Here is a 14255-nt window from a genome sequence, read left to right as displayed (position 1 = left end):
TTGGGCGTCTGCCTTCAGCTCAGGGCGTGATCCCGGCGATGTGGGATCGAGCCCCACGTCAGGCTCCTCCGCTGTGAGCCTGCTTCTTCCTCTGCCACTCCCCCTGCTTGTGTTCCCTCTCTCGCTGGCTGTCTCTATCTCTGTCAAATAAATAAATAAAATCTTTTAAAAAAATGCTTTAAATGCATAAAATAGATAGTTTCAAAATAGTATAAACATGTACAGCACACAAGAGGAGATAAAAATGAGTTAGACTTGACAAATGGCAAGCCTTTGTGGAGCCTACAGTCTAATAGGAGAGGTGAGCTATTCACTGTAATGCAAAGTAGAAAGAATAGATTCCCTAAGAGAGAGACAGAAGTCCTACAGGAACTCAGAGGAGGGAGAGATAACATCCCAGCTTGTGGAATTCAAGGAATTTTCTCTAGAAGAGATAGCATTTGGATATGGATACTCTTATTTAACTAATTAAGGTGCTAGCTCTTGGTGTTATCACAGTATCAGTGATACTAAGATTAGAGGTTTATTTCTCGCATTGGCTTGGACCAATTCTGTTCCATTCCATTCTGTTCCATTCTATTCCATTCCATTCCAAGACATCAAAATGTACCTTAATCCTATCCATCTGTCTTAACATAGGTAAGCATTTGGTCTCATGGCAATCCAGTAAGGGAGACTAGATGGTTGTATCATGAAGCTGTTATTTCTCTCACACCTAAGCTCTGTGGTAGCCTAATCTTGACGATCAAGGATGACCAAAATTGGTTTATCAGACCCTTCCTTCCTAGAGAGTATGAAGGGAAACATCAAGTTGCTCTGGTTATATTATTGTGAATTCTAAGTTAGTAGAGTCCACTCTAACCTGTTTCCCATCAGCTTTCGGGAGTCTTAAAGTCAGAATTTAAGCAGATAATCTATCTGACAACTTAATTCATACCTTGCCTTTTTTTTCCCCCCACTTCAGGCACCAAAAATTTGATCTCTAGCTCCCAAATGTACACCTAATAATACTTAAATATTAAAATAAGGATTTGGGGGGAGATTTGTGAATCCCTCTCAGGTTCCTGTGTTTGAGCCACTAGCTTCTTTTGGCCTTTATTTAGCAAATAGTAGCACTAAATAACTATTTGTTGAATGAATAAACAAATAAGTGAATGAATAATCAAATGATGGGATTATTGCTTGCCTGCTTTGCCTCCTTCTCAAATGGAAGCTGCCCTCTTGCCTGAGCACTAGCTAGCTCTTTCTCTGTCCTTTGATTCTCAAGGATGGATGCAAGAGGACCTGGGGTCAGGGTGCCCTTCTAGGACATGAGGGCGGTGCCTCAGCAAGGCTCAGTATCTCATTCAGCCTCTGGCCTCTTAATTTCTCTAGCTTTTAACACCTAAATGTCTGTGGTGTTCTTGGGAAGGTCCTGTCACCTTTCCTGGCAAGAAGAGAAAACCCCATTAAGAGTATAGATCATTTCCCTTTATTGCAGGATGGAAATCTCTTGATTATAGACTATAGACGTTTTGAGGAGAGAATGCTCTCTTGTTCACCATTGCACCCCCAGGCCCTATTGTAGAACCTCCACATACTGTTTAAATTCTGAAAACTTGTCCTTTCTCTTTAAGGAATACCTATACATCTCATTGTTTCATTGTCCTTTTCCCATTCTTAAAGTTCCATCTTCATCCCCATGAATTTAGGCTGGAAAAGAATTTTTCTGGCCATTTAGTTTTTAAGTACAACTAGGTTTTTTTGTTTGTTTGTTATTTGTTGTTGTTGTTGTTTTGGGATGCCCAAGAGGGTCAGAGAAATCTTTCAGGTTAGGCAGGATTTATGCTTACTAGAACTCTGCTTTCTTCTGACCCTGATGAGGAATTTGTGTCTGAGATATCATTCCAGGGGGGAATAAAGTGTCTTCCTAGGTTAATGATCTAACATTATGGTTTTCTCAAAGTTTAGATATTATATTATATAATTTTGTATATATATTTAAATGCATAATTATGAAAATAAATTTAAAATTGTAGCAAAGCACACTTTAGGAACCTTATTATGTTTATTCTGGAGCATTTAAAATAAATGCTTCTCTGTCTTTACTTTCTGGGTTGCTATCCATGCCTTCATTGAGATTAACCAGTCATATCATTGAGGGAAAATGTTTATTCTGCCCTAGCTTTATAGGTGATGATGGCTTCTTTGGGTAGAATGTTTGGATAGAAATGAAAACACTCAGCAAGACAGTTGGAAACCATCCTTCCTCCTATTTCGTTTAACCACAGTGTAGATTAATAAAAGTAATGGGATCTGGCTAGTAGCAAATTGGAATTTGCAGAATGAGTTCAACCTGTATTTCGCCCTCTACCTTTAGTGGCTTCTGAGGTCAGGAGCCTCTTGCATCTCCATTTTTTCTAATGAATCAGCATCAACTATCTCAGATATGTCCCCACTTGTATTCAAAAAAACTTATGGATATACTGATGTAGAAAAAATGGTCAAGATAAAATAGGTAATTAAAAATGTAAATCGCAAAACAGATGTACCAGTGTGATCCCTTTTTCTTAAAATGTTTGTGTGCACACAAAAAATTGGGGGGTAAACATGCTCCAAATTGTGCATGTTCCCCTAGAATTCTAGTAAAATGTGAGTCCCAGATATCCAGAAGCTCCTGATAAGTGTAGTCCCTCCATAGCCTCCACACCACCCTTGGCAGGAGTGAAAAGGAGCTCCAAGAACTCAACTTGCTCCTGTTAGTGCCCTCAGGCCTCCCTCACAGGCCTGCCCAGTATTCACAGCTTCACCCCTCTCTGCCTTAAGACCATCAGGACTAATCTAATAAGTTCTTCATCCCTGTTTGCACCGATCACCAAAGTCCAGGAATCCAGATCATGACTCTTCTCCTTACTCTATTATTGTACATCCTCTCTTCTCAGTCCACATCCAACCCTCCCATCTCCCAAAATCTTTTCCCCATGCCCTCTTGAACTCGTCATTCATTGGCAGAATCTCCTATGTCACCAGACTCTTTCTAAACATTCCCTTTACCTCCTTGTTCTGACTGAAATCCATCTCTCCCTCAGGATAGCCATGTGAAATGTTGGCTTTTTTTCTTTCCCAGTTCACCCCCTCGCCCCCTGGGTCTGGAGGGGGCAGTGAGTGTCTTGTTTTTTATTGCTACTTCCAAACTATTCTTTTTCCTACCTCCCTGAAACTACCCCTCCAACTTTGAACTAATGTCATCAGACTCACCACCCAGTACCCCTCCTAGTTGCAGTTATCTACTACCCCCCAGATCATCTCCTTTCTTTCTTTCTTTTTTTTTAAGATTGTATTTATTTATTTATTTTTCAGAGAGAGAGAGAGAAAGAGAGCGCGCGAGCACACAAGCAGGGGGAGTAGGCAGGCAGAGGGAGAAGCAGGCTCCCCACTTCACAGGGAGCCTGATGCGGGACTCAATCCCAGGACCCAGAGATCATGACCTGAGCCAAAGGCAGATGTTTAACCAACTGAGCCACCCAAGCGCCCCTCCCTTATTTCTTAAAGATTTTCTCTCTTGGCTCTGTGACACTTCCCAATACTATTTTTGCTACAATTCTTGTGAGTTTTTAGTAGATGAAGCATCCAGTACACAAGCTTCTCAGTTCCTTGATCTCTCCAATGAATTTGTCCTCTGTCCTTCTTCAGCTACTCATTCTCTGGTTCTGTGTTTATGTCAGTAGTTTTAAAAGTATGGTTCCCATCCAACAGCATCAGCATCACCTGCAAGCTTGATAGAAATACATATTTTCGTTGTAGTGTTCAATAATTCATTAGTTGCATGTAACACCCAGTGCTCATCCCAACACGTGCCCTCCTTAATACCCATCACCTGGTTACCCCTGTCCCCCACCCCCCTCCCTTCTGTAACCAACAAAAACTTATGATGTGTACTATACACTGGCTAACTGAACATAAAAAAAAAACACCATATTTTCAGGCCCCAGCCCTCACCTGCTAAATCGAAACTCTAAGGATGGGGGACCCAACAATCAGTGGGTAACAAGTCCTTCAGGTAATTCTGGTGCATGATCTTGTTTGAGAACCACTGCCATAGTTCATCATTAAAATCACTCTCCTGAATATGCTTTCAGCTTCTTTACCTTACCCTCACTTCACAGTACTCACCTGGAAAAACTGCAACTTCCATTAAATTGTGTTCTCTGTCTGCTTTGAGCTTTTATTTGTGCAGCTAACCTTGGCTGGAGAAAATCACACAATAATGCTGAGTGGTCTTTGCACTAAATTCCTGACCACCAACCTCCAGTGGGCCTTCAGAGCTATCTGGCAGTCCTATTACAGCTCCGTATTCCTCACTTTCCAACTCCACAAATGACTCATACCTTCTTCTCTGTTTTCTGACATATCCTCTTCCATTCTCACCCTTGGCTAATGACCTTGTTTCCTATTTTACTAAGAAAAGTGAGCCAATCAGAACAGGGATCTTTAGCTAGCCACCTAGACATAGCAGTACCCATATACTCTCCCTTTCTTTCTATTACTATATGTGAATGATCTGGGCACCTATGTAAGGCCAACCCCTGTACTGGTGCTTAGGTCCCATCTTCTCCCATTAACTCAGGGACTTTCCTCCCTGATTGGCCTTTTTTCTTCCGCATTCATCAATTTTTCCCCTTTACTAGGTCTTTCCATTAGCAGATTAATAGCTACATCTCCCATCCTTAAAACAAAGCATCCAAAACGCACTTGACATCCAAGAAGCACAGTTCCATCAGCTGTTATATTTGTAATATAATGCTTACTATAATATAATGTAATATAATGCTCACTAGAGTTTTGACCATCAATTCCAGCCTTTTCATTTGACATCTGTGAATTGAGCCCTCACCCAAAATTACTGAGAAGTCATATACGCACACACAACCAATGAAGACACTGGGGCAAGGTATTTAATAGAACTGCTACTGTGTGTTCATTGACATGTAATGTGGTAATGTCAGTCGATTGGAAACCCTCTATCCCTTCTAACTTCAATTGTCTGACATATTTATAGGCTAAAACAATTCTTGTGCTTTATAATGAGCAATCTGTAATTGAAGTAATTCCTGAAAGAGAGAGGGAAGAAGAAAAGCAGACTAAGGAGGACAGAGAACTTTAGGAACTGGAAATTCTAGAGATCCAAGAATTATTATGCCTAATAATTTTAGACTCTTTTTTTTTTTTAAAGATTTTATTTATTTATTTGACAGAGATAGAGACAGCCAGCGAGAGAGGGAACACAAGCAGGGGGAATGGGAGAGGAAGAAGCAGGCTCATAGTGGAGGAGCCTGACGTGGGGCTCGATCCCATAATGCCGGGATCACACCCTGAGCCAAAGGCAGACGCTTAACCGCTGTGCCACCCAGGTGCCCCAATAATTTTAGACTCTTAATTATCTCTTCTTGCCCCAGATCCTTAAAGAATATCTACCTCTAAGTATTAGGAATACTGAGGGGCAAAAATATTCGATTTGTAGGTTCTTCTGTTTTTTGTCATGGAATGTGTTCCTGTCATTTGGAGGCAACTAAAGCAAGACAAAACACTTATTAGATCTCCTATTTTGCTGCAGCCAATAAACTTAAGGCTCAAGGATCAGGCCAGGAGCAGAGAAGCCATAGATAATCACTACCACCCAACCTTCTTCTCCCACCTCACTGTTCATTCTTTAAGAGTAAAATAACATTAATTACACAAAACAAGCTATTAAACAATGTAAAAACACCAAATTAGAGCCTAAATGAGGACATCAAAATTTAGGATTAAGAGTAACTAATTAGCTTATAATCAATTTCTTAAAGCTCATTTGCAATGGTATTTTAAGCAAAGTCTATGATTCCAAGTTATTACCTCTTTTAACTACTCTGCCAATTAGAGCCAAGTTGAGAAAGGCTTTTTTTTTTTTAAGATATAATTCACATAGTATAAAATCCACCCTTTTGAAGTGCATAATTTATTATATTCAGCAGGGTTGTGCAGCCATCAGCACTGTCTAATTCCAGAACATTTTCTTCACCCCCTTAAACCTGTATTCATTAGCAGTCACTTCCCATTCCCTCCTCCCCTCAGTCCGTGGCAACCACTAATCTACTTTCTGTCTGTGTGGCTTTGTCTATTCTGTACGTTTCATGTAAATGGAATCATATAATATGTGGTATTTTGTATCTTTCACTTAAGTGGAATGTTTTCAAGGTTCATCATGTAGCATATACCAGTGCTTCATTCCTTTGAATGGTTAAATAATATTCTATTGTGTGAGTAGACCACATTTTGTTTATCCATTCATCAGCTGATGGACATTTGGATTGTTTCCACTTTTTTGGATGTTATGAATAACTCTGCTATGAACATTCGTGTACAAGTTTTTGTGTGGACAGAGAAAGGCTTTTGATTTAGTATTTTTAAGTATTTCAAAACAGCCAGCTTCCTTTTTTGAATCAGAAGTACCCTCCTGATGTAGCAGAGCTTCCTCTTAAATATGTAACTTTTTTTTTTCCCTTTAGCATCTTTTGAGCAGAATCTTTGGTGTCACTTCATCGTGACTCTGCTGTCTCTCTGGACCTTATTCTACCATTAAACACAACTGAGCTCATTTCCCAGGCTTGCTGTCTATGTATTTCTGTCACTCAGATTTTCACAGCTTTGCTACCTGGTTTACCCCACAAGCCTTCTTCACTCTAAGGCCTTGGTATCATCTCAGTTTTCATAGCCATGTTCAGCTGAGGCTGGTGAATGACTTTATAAGTTTGTTTATAAAATAAAGGCTAGACTTATTTTGGCCCAACACACTGCATATACAATATTAACTGTTTAGCAGTTTTCTACAAGTCAAAATAAGTGATTTACTTCTTCAGGCAATTGTTCAAATTTTTCTCTATCCTGTGAAATCAACCCATTTTTTTTCTTAAAACATCCCATAGAGCTGATTCTTTCCAGAGAGAAAGAATTAATATTGTATATCACCACTGTCTTCACTAAAAGGATCAATGGCAGGGAATTATAAGAGGATTCAGAAAGCTCTAGAGAATCAATCCTGAGTTTCAAACTAAGCCTCAAAGACTGAATTCTACAAAAATGGAATGTGTTGGGTGTTACACACAGCTTTATTCTTCTCTGTCCCTCCCAGTCTCACCTTCCTTGAGGGTACAGGCTCTTTCTCAGTTGTTTAGACTCACTCCCTTTCCTTTCAGGACACAGTAAGGGAGCACCTTTTCTTGCTTTTCTTAGAAAACTATTCTTAAAAAATCCTTCACTTTTTCAGGTCACGACAGAGGACTAGCCTGTCTTCCACTTAATCCTGCCAAGGAACTTGTAAAACTCTGTACCCAGGAACCACCACAGCTGATTCTCTTTGAAAAATATCATCCTTGTTCAAGCATGTTTGCTGTAGGGGAACATATATGGAACATGTAAGGAACCCTAGTCTAAGCAGCTGGATCTTGAGATAACAAGTGATGGATCCCAGTCATCCCCAGAAGAGAGTACGAGGCTTTTTCACCCTCTGGTCAAGCTGTCTTAACATAGTTGCCTTGAAGACCCAGGTTGAGCACATTGTCCAGACAGGACAAACATGTGTCTTCAGACAGGGTATGCTCGTGAATCATCTGTAAGCCAAGAAGAGATGCAGGTAGCTGTGCAGGAAACACCTACTGTTGGCTAGTTATCTTATCTGGATGGACTTCATATATGCTGCAGAAGGCAGGAGAAAAGATCTCCTGGTTTATTCCAGAAGGACATTGGGAAGACCCTTACAGTTGACTCTCTTCATTATAACTACCCACAGTTCCAGCCTTTCCATGGTCTCAAACTGAATTTATAAACTATGTGTTAATAGTTTTATATTCTTCATGCTGGTTAGCCCCTCCAGGGAAAAACCCTCACCCAGAAACACCCAGCCCCATGAATTATACTTTCTCTGTGATCAAAATAGAGAAGAGAGTAGATCATAGGTCACGTTTGCATCAGTAGTGAAAACCATGTTCTTTGCAACTATGTTTCAGTTATATACTTCTTGAAACCAACTCATTCTGAGATCCTTTCTAGAACCAAGCACATTTACTTCCATACAAGCACAAGTAAATAAGTAAAAAGCAAATAAACCAACCTCATGATAGTCTTTTTCCATCAATAACTTATTGCCACAGACCAGTTCTTTCCTAAGCCCCTTTAGGAGGTCTGGTCTTTTCTCCCTTTGACTTCTTTGGAAAGCAGTTAGATAAACAAAAACTTAGAGCTCTCTTCAACATCAAAAGAAATGGAGAAATGTTTTCTTAAGAGTGTAGCAGAGCAGGCTCTTTTTTAACTACTGTTCTGACTTTGAAACTTTAGAGACTTATGGGAAGTGAATGAAATGAAAGTATTTGTTGTCCTTTGCTCCAAATCAGCATTGTGCTAGGGATGGTAAGGAAAAGAAGAGACCACTTATTATCTCCATACCCTCAACACCCAGTGTATAAGTGGCCAGAAAAATACTTGACTATAAAATTGTGACTATAAAATTGACCTTACCCTCAAGAGTTTAGACTCTTTGGAAAATAATTATCAGATTATAAAATACTGCAGCCCTTTTACTTGAACACAATTGGGATTGATAGTTACTCAGGGAATCATAAACTCTATTTATATATTAAAAACATTAATTTATTCAGATCTTTTGATAGAAAGCCAAAGCCTTTTCTTTGAGTGTCATTGGAAATTGGAGTTCCATAACATCTCTCTTTAATAAATCACATTCAGTACATTTGTTGACTGATTTCCAGTTTCAGTTTCTTTAAAGTGAAGAAGGAACTTAAGTCAGTAGTGAAGCAATTCAAATGTAGACTCCTCCTAGATTTTAATTATTTTGGCCTTTATCTCACTCATACCTAATTTTACAGCAAAGAAATTTTACTAACAACTTGCCTTTACTGAATTTTTTTAAAAAGATTTTATTTATTTATTTATTTGAGAGAGGGAGAACACGCACGCATTTGTGCACACGTGCACACCGGTGGGGGGCCAGAGGAGGAGGGAGAGGTAGAGAGAATCTCAAGCAGATTCCACTGAGCACCAGCGCCACTCATAGCTCAATCCTAGGGACCGGGAGAGATCCTAGGACCAGGAGATCGTGACCTGAGTCAAAACCAAGAGTCAGCTACCCAACTGACTAAGCCACCCAGGTGCCCCCTTTTACTGAATCTTTATAAAATAATTCAACTTAGGCGTTTTATTTTCAATTTTAGGAATTTTGGAAACAACTTTTTTCCACATTCATATTTCATTTGTTTATATAATATGTAATTGAATCGAGTAATTACTGTAAAAAGTACAACCAACATAAACAAGTGGCATAATCAACTCTTAGGAAGCAACTACTGTGATAAGAAATATGAGAGCATAACAGAAACTAAATCATTAGTAATGGATCAGTGTGTTCCGGGCATCAGGTTCTCTCTTTTACAGGAGAAATGGAGATCATTGGCTAAACCAGAGAATAGGTTAAGTGGAGGTCATTTAAGAGTAATGGTATTTCATTAAGAGAATATTAGTAAGGGGGGCTTACATAGGGAAACCTTCATGAAATACGTAAAATTTGAATTGGATTTTGAAGGATGGTTAGAATGTCTATGATTTGAGGAGAAGGAGCATTCTCAGGAAAGGGATGAAAAGTCACCCCCCTAAGGCCACACATTGCTGTTGAAGAACAGGGGGAATACAATTTAAGTTGTAGTTTAATTGAAAAAGCATTAAGTCATAAGCCTAAGCACTAATGCCATTCATAACAGATTTTTTGATGTTTTAATTTGGAGGTAAATGTTATTCTAGGCAAGGAAAAGATTTTTCTAGGCAAGAGTGTAGGAGAAAAAATCAGGGAAAGCTAGAGCTCAGAGTTAACATATAAGCCCAGTGAGAAGAAATTGGGGGGGAAACAGAAGAGCCCAAGTTAAAGTATTAGACCAGTGGTTTCAGTTGTAATCTTCTGTCAACCATACTGTATATTGAAAGCTTTCATGTAAGATTTTGTGAGTGGAGAATTCCACAGCTTAAAAAAAAATTTAAAAACCATAGGTTTAGACATATAAGCCCAATGTACACATTATGAAGTGTTGTCAGAATGTCTTGAAATCAATAAAAAAAAGATAAGTTGGGGTGCCTGGGTAGCTCAGTCGGTTAAGTATCTGTCTTCAGCTCAGGTCATGATCCCAGTGTCCTGGAATTGAGTCCTGCATCGGCTCCTTGCTCAGCAGGAAGCGTGGTTCTCCCTCTGCCTCCCACTCTCACTTCTTGTGCATGCTGGCTCGCGCGCTCTCTTCTCTCTCTCTCTGACATTAAAATCTTTAAAAAAAAAAAATGATAAGTTGTAGGAAACAATGGAAACCCGAAGAATTGAATTCCCACTAAATTTGACAAAAGTTCAGTAAAAGAGAGTTGTGAGCTATTTTTGGTTTGGGGGTTTATTTGGCAATGATGTTTGGTTTATATTTTCTAGAAATGGAAAATTAATATTGATTGAATAATGTGATCGAAAATAAAGATTGAAGAGGATGTTTGAAGTTTTATTTGTAAATGACTACATGAGGCAGATGTTTAGTATATAATAAAATAATAGAATATTTTTTAAATCTGAGATGATTTCTTTAAAGCTCCTTAAAGAAGAAAGTCTCACAAATTCAAGACATATCATGTCATTGCTATTTGCTCATCTTTTGTACCTTTACTGTAGCCAGATTTCATTCACATGTATCTAAAAGCTGCTTTCTTATGGCATTCAATTGTTCCACTTTTTTTTTTTTTTTAAAGATTGTATTTATTTGATGGGCACCTGGGTGGCGCAGTCGTTAAGCGCCTGCCTTTGGCTCAGGGCGTGATCCCAGCATTGTGGGATCGAGCCCCACATCAGGTTTCTCCACTAGGAGCCTGCTTCTTCCTCTCCCACTCCCCCTGCTTGTGTTCCCTCTCTCTCTGGCTGTCTCTGTCAAATAAATAAAATCTTCAAAAAAAAAGATTTTATTTATTTGTTTTGAGAGAGAAAGAGAGCGTGTGAGGGGGGGGGCAGAAAGAGAGGGAGAGAGAATCTTAAGCAGACTTGTACTGGGTAAGGAACCCTTGACCCCATGACCCTGAGATCATGACCTGAGCTGAAATCAAGAGTCAGATGCCCAACCAACTGAACCATCCAGATGCCCCCAACTGTTCACTTTCTTAATCCACACTTTGACAATAAATTTTCAAATGTCCCCAGATCCAGAATCACTTCAACAAAGTATGTTGAATAATTAAGATAGTCTTCTGCACACAGGCCAAAAAAAGGGATTTGATTTTAAAATAGAAGATCAACAGATCTCTTTCTGTATTACCATTTGAGGATCAAAGTTTTTCTCCATATTTTAACTGGATATATCTAGAGGGGTTTGAATATTTGCTTTCCTTCAAATAAGAAATTAAAAAACTATTCTTAAAATGATAGATTCAAATTTGAAGTGTAGCTTGTTCTTTTTTCATAAAATAGTAAATAGCAAAACCAAAAATGCTCTACATGTTCTTTTTCTAATAGTTTGAGGCGAAACTGATTTATGTGGATTGGCACCTCACATACTCTGAGTTTAAGAAGTTAGCATTATCTGAGAAGTTGCTATTTTTAGGTCCAGCTGTAATGTTTCTAACTTTGGTGCTAGAGTAGTGGGTGCTTCCTTTCCCAGAAGGCTCTGTATTCTCAACATGTGCAGGTCAATTGGACATAAAGCTATCTAGAAGGAGCAACAGGCCCATTGCAGGCGTGTTTCTAACTTGAAAATTATGAGCAGGTATTGGGAGCCATTGGCTATATTTGGGAACCAGTTGCATGTCAGTACAAGCATGGATTGTGGTCCCTGGAGACTGGGAGAGCACAATGCTTGAACTTAATTGCTTTTGGAGATAAGAAGAAAATACTTTTCTACCTGACAAGATTGACAACTTTTTAAATCTGACCATCTTCAGAAGTGTGCTGGACAGTGGCTAAGTAAATATCCACTTTTCAAAGATGATGATCAAGGAAACATCTCTACGAAGGGACCCGGATTTAAGGGGAGAGTTAGCTTTCCTGGCAAGGGGCTGTGATTTTGTTCTCCCGTCACGGTTTAAGAAGCGGCTGAAGTCATTTCAGCAGACACAGGTTTGGAACTTGGGTGTTTCTTTTAAAATATTTTTATTACTAATAAAACCACCCAGTGAACTAACTTACAAATACTTTTACAGCTCACTTGATATTAGATCAAGGAATTAATCTGTGTCCTCTGTTCAGCTATTTGCAGAAAGCTATTTGTAGAGAGATTCCAACAGGTTTAAAAATAGACCTTCTGGACCTGAAGTACAGTACTCAGATTTTTCTCTTGTAGAGAGGGAATCCAGTTTTAGAGACAATAAATACACCTCAACAAACATACAATTTATAAATTTTAATAGAAGTATCTTTGAGAAACTAGAATTTCTGTGTTAAAAGCCTTGTTTGCACTTTAAATCAGTAGACTATGTTTGTATTAACATACACACATCTGTAATGAATTGTTTTTAAAGTATCAGTCCTGGTAATCTTTTTTTGAAAGAAGAACTAATTATATATGTAGACAGTTGTGTAGGCATGATATAATGTATGTAGGTAACAAAGAATGGCAATTAATTTCTGGGTTGTGAAAGAATGTCCTCCCTCAGCAAGTTGTGATATGGAGTCATTTCTGCCTGTGATGACAACTTTGCAGAATCCATGCTAACTTGCTTATACTGTAGGGCCAGTGTTTTACCAAACAATTTGCCTCACCTTGAATACAATACAAATCAAGGGTCATACAAATGATGGCCACCCAGAATCCAGCAAGAAACCGTAGTTTCATAGTTATTTTGACCCAGAGTAATTTCAGATTAAGTGAACCATATGAAATTACTTTTTTTAAAAAACTGGTCAAAAATGCTCAAATACTGGAAATGCTACAGTGACATAATAGTATAAGGATACTAAATGATACTGTGTTTATAGACTAAAACTGAATGGAGAATTGAGACACTTTTCCCAACTAGTTCTATTTTAATGCTGTTTCTAAATTCGAATGAAACAGTTTTATTCAGAATGAGCAGATGCTGAACTTGCTGGTAAATCTGCCAAATTTTATATAACTGTGTTATTCTATAGTATTTATAAAGGGCCAGTTTTATTAAACTACTTTAAATTATGTGTCTTCTGTTGAATTCAGTGGAAAGTAAATTGATAACACGTAAAAGTGCAAAATAAATGCATTCTTTTTCCTTTCCCTTTTAAATATTAACACCAGTTTTGTTAAACATGGGATTAACCAATGAATTGATAAATACTTGCCTATCAGTGAATTGCTTAATGTTAAGAAGTACACTAAGGAAAGTGAAGTAGATTATATAATTGAATACCCATTTAAATAAAAACTTTGACAGATAGCCAGGGTTTGTTCTCAGTTGTTACTTATTTCTGTCAAAGCAAAAGTGTAGAGTTAACAGAGAAGGCCTTGCTCTAAACCTTTTCCACTAGTGTGTGTTCACTGGACTATTGGGTTTCATCCCCACTGGCATCAGTGGTCTTAATCCTATGGTTATAACTGCCTGGATGTCACACCATGGAAAACATTTTGGGGAAACAAAAAAAGGATTTTCATGATTGCTTACTTGGTAGTCTCACAGACCTGTTTCAGCATAGAATAATAGAAAGGGGATGACTCTAATATAAATGACCTATTTATATATAAATGTTAAAGCCCCTGAAGAATTATAGGCCTTCTTGTAGAAGTTTAGGAACAATTTCTACTGTTATTGACTCATGGGCCTCTGTAATAATATTTACAGCTTAGCATTAAAACAGAGAGAAATGTTTACGTACAGATTATCAATTTGTTAAATCAAAAGTGGTTTGTAAACTTTAAATTGTTTTACAAGTGTGAATGATCATTTTATTTCTTGTTGAATCTGAAGGACCATGCCATGTTTGACCTTTTGAGAACCTCACCCTTTGGCCTTGTGGCTCATTTTCTTAAATAAGGACATATCTGTGCCTAGTACTGTTCCGAACCTTTTACCTATGTTAGTTACATCCTGTAATTTCCTTCAATCTTCACAACAACCTTCTAAGAAGTAGGAGTTATAATCTGTTTTATTACTGAATTCTAAAAGGTTAAGTAACTTTCCTGAGGTCACAGAGCTAGTAAGCCATCACTGTTTTAAGTTTTTCATATTTCATTAGCCTCACTTCTCTCTGT

General features: G+C 38.3%; 1 protein-coding gene across 10 annotated transcripts in view; it reads left to right on the top strand.

Annotated features, from left to right (window-relative positions):
- Nucleotides 1–14255, top strand: part of PPP2R3A (protein phosphatase 2 regulatory subunit B''alpha) — a 205036-nt gene that overhangs the window by 60552 nt on the left and 130229 nt on the right. The window contains exon 1 of one of the 10 annotated variants that reach the window (XM_026497087.4): nucleotides 7341–12154. The exons of the other annotated variants lie outside the window; for them this stretch is intronic. Within the exon in view, the coding sequence (XP_026352872.3) occupies nucleotides 12023–12154 (132 nt within the window). The 5' untranslated portion in view covers nucleotides 7341–12022. Of the gene's footprint in view, nucleotides 1–7340; nucleotides 12155–14255 lie in introns of those variants that run through there. 10 annotated transcript variants of the gene reach the window in all.

This window comes from Ursus arctos, unplaced genomic scaffold (genome assembly GCF_023065955.2).
Source record: "Ursus arctos isolate Adak ecotype North America unplaced genomic scaffold, UrsArc2.0 scaffold_20, whole genome shotgun sequence".
Lineage (NCBI taxonomy): Eukaryota > Metazoa > Chordata > Mammalia > Carnivora > Ursidae > Ursus > Ursus arctos.
Note: the sequence above shows the minus strand (reverse complement) of the source record. Positions and strands in the feature narration are given on the sequence as shown.